General features: G+C 44.1%; 1 protein-coding gene across 1 annotated transcript in view; it reads left to right on the forward strand.

The window, feature by feature from the left end:
* Nucleotides 1-1,282: 1,282 nt before the first annotated feature.
* The window catches only part of LOC122557355 (magnesium transporter protein 1-like), a 47,545-nt gene continuing 43,497 nt past the window's right edge, over nucleotides 1,283-5,330 (forward strand). Inside the window, exon 1 of the mRNA XM_043704984.1 lies at nucleotides 1,283-1,420. Coding sequence (XP_043560919.1) covers nucleotides 1,298-1,420 — 123 coding nt within the window. The 5' untranslated portion in view covers nucleotides 1,283-1,297. The remainder of the gene's footprint in view (nucleotides 1,421-5,330) is intronic.

Genomic DNA, 5,330 nt, shown 5'->3' on the forward strand with positions numbered 1-5,330 from the left:
ATCTTCTGGGCTTGGCAAACCTCAGCTCATTCAAAATTCTGCAGTGTCCTAACTTGCTCCCATATTTGGCTCCCACTCCAGCAATGTCTGAATTTTAAAATTCTCATCCTTGTTTTCAAATCCTTCAATGGTCTGATCCCTTGCCATCTCTGTGACCTTGTCCAGTTCGACAGCTCTGAGGTATTTGCGTACGTTCAAACAATGACCTCGTGAGCAAATCCAATTTTAATTATGTCATGCATTGGCATCTCTATCTTCAGCTGCCAAGGCCCCAAACTTTGGCAGTATTTCCCCCAAACTAGTCTCACACTTCTCCTTCCTCCTTGACTACACTCCTTAAAGCTATTGCTTTAACCAAACATCTTGTTACCCGCCTTAATCTGTCCTTCTGTTAAAGAAAAACAGAGAGTGATTAGATTACTTATAGAGTTGAAGCAGGCCCTTCAGCCCAACAAGTCCACACTGACCCTCTGAAGAGCTACCCCCCCGACCCATTCCGCTACACCTAACCCTACAGGCAATTTAGCATGGTCAATTCTCCTAACTTGCACATTTTTGGACTATGGGAAGAAACCAGAGCACCTGGAGGAAACCCACGCAGACACAGGGAGAATGTGCAAACTCCACACAGTTGCCTGTGGCGGGAATTGAACTCACGTCTCTGGCGCTGTAAGGTAGCAGTGCTAACCACCGTGCCACCCACGGTGTGGATGCTGGAGAACCGAAACAAACAAAAACAGACATTGCTGCAGGTACCCAGCAGCATCTATGGAGAAAAAGCAGAGGTAAAGTTTCGCATCTAGCAATGCTTCTTCAGATCCTTGTGTCGTTTGGTGTCAAATTATGTTTCATCATGCTTTCTTAGAGTGACATAGTCGGCGAGTTGAAACGGTTCTATACTAAATCAGAGTTAAAAACCACACGACACCAGGTTATAGTCCAACGGGTTCAATTGGAAGCACTAGCTTTCGGAGCGCTGATCCTTCATCAGGTGGTTGTGGACCTGAAACTATGACCTGGTGTTGTGTGATTTTTAACTTTGTACACCCCAATCCAACACCGCCATCTCCAAATCATACTTAATTAGGCTGTTGCTGCCGACGCCAGGCCTTGAATGGATCAAACCATGGCGCATGCTTAACCCTCTGAACCAAAGAGGGAAGAAAGGGCCAATCACAAGGCGCGAAACCGAATTCGACATGTTGTCGGGTGGGCAGGGAAGACTGACGCTAGCCGCAGTAGCCAATCACAAGATGCCATTGTGGGCTGATGGTGACGCGCCGTGCGCATCTGCGTCATGGCGTTGCCGGTACTCTGTAGTTGGGGGGACGCCAAGATGGCACCTGGGCGGATGTTGGCGGTTTTAGTTGTCCTGTTTGTGTGCTGCGGAATCCCATCTGATGGGCAGAAGAAGAAAGAGGTTTGAAACATTGGGGCGGGTTAAATCTAATTTATTAATTTAAAATAAATGGGTAAGGTGCCAGGGAGTGTGTCGTAAAGCGTGTGGGGGCAGATGATCTGAGGACGAGTAGTCTCAGCACTGTCTGATCACTGGAGAAGTGAGCGCTTCTCACTAATAACACTGATATAGTGACCCTTTGTACACCTTAATGACAAAAACCTATCCACGTACAGTTTACACAACCGCAGCATTTTCCCCGATCAGGTTTTTTTTGTTTGTTAGTTTATTGAATTGTATTTTTAAAGCGGCCACCCTCACAAGCTGGGGAATCCATTTTTCCTCTTGACCAGGAAAGGAACTTGTATCGTTTCAAATTGACTAACAAAGCAGTAACCCATTTTAACGATTGAAGCTTGCTGTTTCTTACGCTCCGATGGGTTGAAATTAAAAAGGCAGTTGCGGTTTGAACTCGGCTCAATTTTATTTTGGGTGTGTGTAGTATTGCTATATTGGGTTCACAGTAATAATGTCACATTAAAATTGTGTAATGTCTGAACTGACATAATGGCATTCACTTGCTATACTGAAGTATTTCCGCTTGAAGAACTGTAATGCATTAGCGTCCTCTTGGAATGTAGAGCCAGAGGAAGTGGTGGAGGCTGGTACAATTGCAACATTTAAGAGGCATTTGGATGGGTATATGAATAGGAAGGGTTTGGAGGGATATGGGCCGGGTGCTGGCAGGTGGGACTAGATTGCGTTGGGATATCTGGCTGGCATAGACAGGTTGGACCGAAAGGTCTGTGTCCATGCTGTACATCTCTATGACTATGATCATAGTAGTGGTTATTAATCTTTTTAACACGGCTTTTTAAGTAACTGGGTTCTCACTAATTTTGACTTTCATATAATTAGTTTTTGCTAATGTAGTGATGTAGGTGAACAGAGTCTGGTTGAGAATAGACAGATGAGAAGTGATGGTTATTTCACAGATCATATATGTGAAGAACAACTTAAAGTTGTGTAGAACCAGAAATAGCTGATTTTGAAATAAGGTGGCTAAAATTCTACTTGACTCCAATACCTTTGCTGTCTATCTTTATGTTTTAGATCTGTTGATTTTGAAATCTATTGAAGTATCAATTCTTGATTACTGTAGAGTTCCAAGCTTCCATTCCAATTTGTTTATAGAAATGTTTCTTAACTTCAATCTTAATGCCTGTTTCTGATTTCTAAGTTGTCTCTAAGTCATAGATGCCCAGCTCCCTGACCCCATTCAGTGAAACTGAAGTATTTCTGTTTACCCCCATATGTACCCATTAGTCTCTTAAACTTTGATCAGATTTCCCCTTTACCTTTCTGAAATCCAAAAATTTCAAACGTAGTTTCAATAATTGCTACTCATGGTATGATGACATGATCCAGAAAGCATTCTGGCTAATCTATGTTGCAGTCTGTTAGTTTTTAAAAGAAATTATTTATAGGCCATGGGTGATGCTGGCTGGCAAGCATTCATTGCCACACTTAGTTGGTGTTGAGAAGGTGGTGAGCTGTCGCCTTGAACAACTGCAGTTTGTATGTCGTAGGTAGACCCATAATGCTGTTATGGAGAGTATTCCAGGATTTTGGCCCAGTGACAGAAAAACATCACCATTTCTTCACTAAGTCAGGATGGTGAGAGGATTAGAGGGAAACTTGCACATGGCATTGTCCTGTTAGATGGAAGTAGTCATGGGTTTTCCAATCTGACTAAGCATCTCTTGTGAATTTTTGCAGACTATCTTGTAGATAGCAGCAGTGCGTACTAATGGACATTGGTGGTGAAGGGAGTGGATGTTTGTGGATGAGATGGTAAGCAAGTGGGCTGCTTTGTCCTGGATGATTACAAGCTACAGTATTGTTGCGGTTCAGGCAAGTGGGGAGCATTCCATCATATTCCTGACTTGTACCATGTCATATTCAGGAGAGCCTGGGGTTGTTTTCCCTGGAGCGTTGGAAGCTGAGGGGTGACCTTACAGAGGTTGAAAATATCATGAAGGGCTTGGATAGGATAAGCAGACAGGGGTTTTTTCCCTGGGGTAGGGCAGTCCAGAACTAGAGGGCATAGGCTTGGTTTGAAAGGCGAAAGATATAGAAGGGACTTAAGGGGCAACTTTTTCACGCAGAGGGTGGTGCATGTATGGAATGAGCTGCCAGAGGAAGTCGTGGAGGCTGGTACTATTACAGCATTTAAAAGGCATCTGGATGGGAAATGCATAGGAAGGGTTTAGAGGAATATGGGCCAAATGCTGTTAAATGTGACTAGATTAGGTTAGGATATCTGGGCGGCATGGGTGTGTGGACTGAAGGGTCTGCTTCTGTGCTGTATATCTCTGACTCTATGTAGATGATGGATAGGCTTTGGGGCATAAGGAGTTACTCACTGCAGCCTTTGACCTGCACTTGTAGCCTCTGCATTTTATCTGGTGAGTCCAATTGAGATTCTGATCAATAATAATTCCAATAGTGTTGATTGTGTGGGATTCAGTGATTAAAAATGTGTTGCTGGAAAAGCGCAGCAGGTCAGGCAGCATCAAAGGAGAAGGAGAATCGAGTTTCGGGCATAAGCCCTTCTTTAGGCTTATGCCCGAAATGTCGATTCTCCTTCTCCTTTGATGCTGCCTGACCTGCTGGGCTTTTTCAGCAACACATTTTTAAGCTCTGATCTCCAGCATCTGCAGTCCTCACTTTCTCCCTGGGATTCAGTGATGGTAACATCTTTGAATTCCGGGGCAGTGGCTAGATTGTCATATTGAAGATAATCATTGGTATCTGTGTGATGTGAATGTTACTTGCCATTTGTCAGCCCAAGCCTGGATATTGATCAGATCTTGTATTTGATCATGGACTGTTTCAGTATCTGAGGAATCCTGAATGCTGCTAAACACTGTGAAATCATCCATGATTGTCCCCACTTCTGACTTTGTGATGCAGGGAAAGTAATTTGAAGCAGCTGGGCCTAGACACTATCCTGAGGAACTCCTGTAGAGATGCCCTGGAGCTGAGATGACTGACCTCTATCAACCACGATCATCTTGCTGTTGCCAGGTTTGACTCCAACCAGCAGAGAGCTTACCCTGTGAAACCAATTGATTCAAGTTTTGCTGTGGCTCCTTGATGCCATACTAGGTCAAATGCAGTCTTGATGTCACTCTCACTTGGAATCCTTCTTTTGTTGTCCATGTTTGAACCAAGCCTTTAATGAGGTCAGGAGCTGAATAGTCCTGGCGGAACCTAAACTGGGCATCAGATTCTGCACATTGCACTGTTGATGATGCCATCCATAACTTTTCACCATTTATTTAAGACCCTGGGCTATCCTTAATGAGTCCAAAATAGATAGATTCCACCAGGATTCTAAAGGAGACAATTTTGTCATTCTCGAGTGCCTTTAGTTTCTTTATCTTTGTTACTTTTACTTCTTTTTTGGTGAGACTGTGTACCTAAATCAATGGTAGCTTCCTTGTGAAATTTGATTTTGTTTTTATTAAGTTCATTCATGGGATGAGGCCATCACTGGCTGGGCCAGCATTTATTGCTTTTCCTTATTGCCCAGAGGGCAATTAAGAATCAATCACATTGTTGTGGGTCTGGAGCAGGGTTTTTGCCCAAAATGTCGATTTTCCTGGGCACGGTGGCTCAGTGTTAGCACTGCTCTCTCTCAGCACCAGGGTCCTAGGTTCAATTTCAGCCTTGGGCGACTGTCTGTGTGGAGTTTGCATGTTCTCCCCGTGTCTGCGTGGGTTTCCTCCGGGTGCTCTGGTTTCCTCCCACAGTCCAAAAATGTGCAGATTAGGTGAATTGGCCATGCTAAATTGCCCATAGTGTTAGGTGCATTAGTCAGAGGGAAGTGGGCCTGGGTTGGTTACTCTTCAGAGGGTCGGTGTGG

This window comes from Chiloscyllium plagiosum, chromosome 15 (assembly GCF_004010195.1).
Source record: "Chiloscyllium plagiosum isolate BGI_BamShark_2017 chromosome 15, ASM401019v2, whole genome shotgun sequence".
Classification (NCBI taxonomy): domain Eukaryota; kingdom Metazoa; phylum Chordata; class Chondrichthyes; order Orectolobiformes; family Hemiscylliidae; genus Chiloscyllium; species Chiloscyllium plagiosum.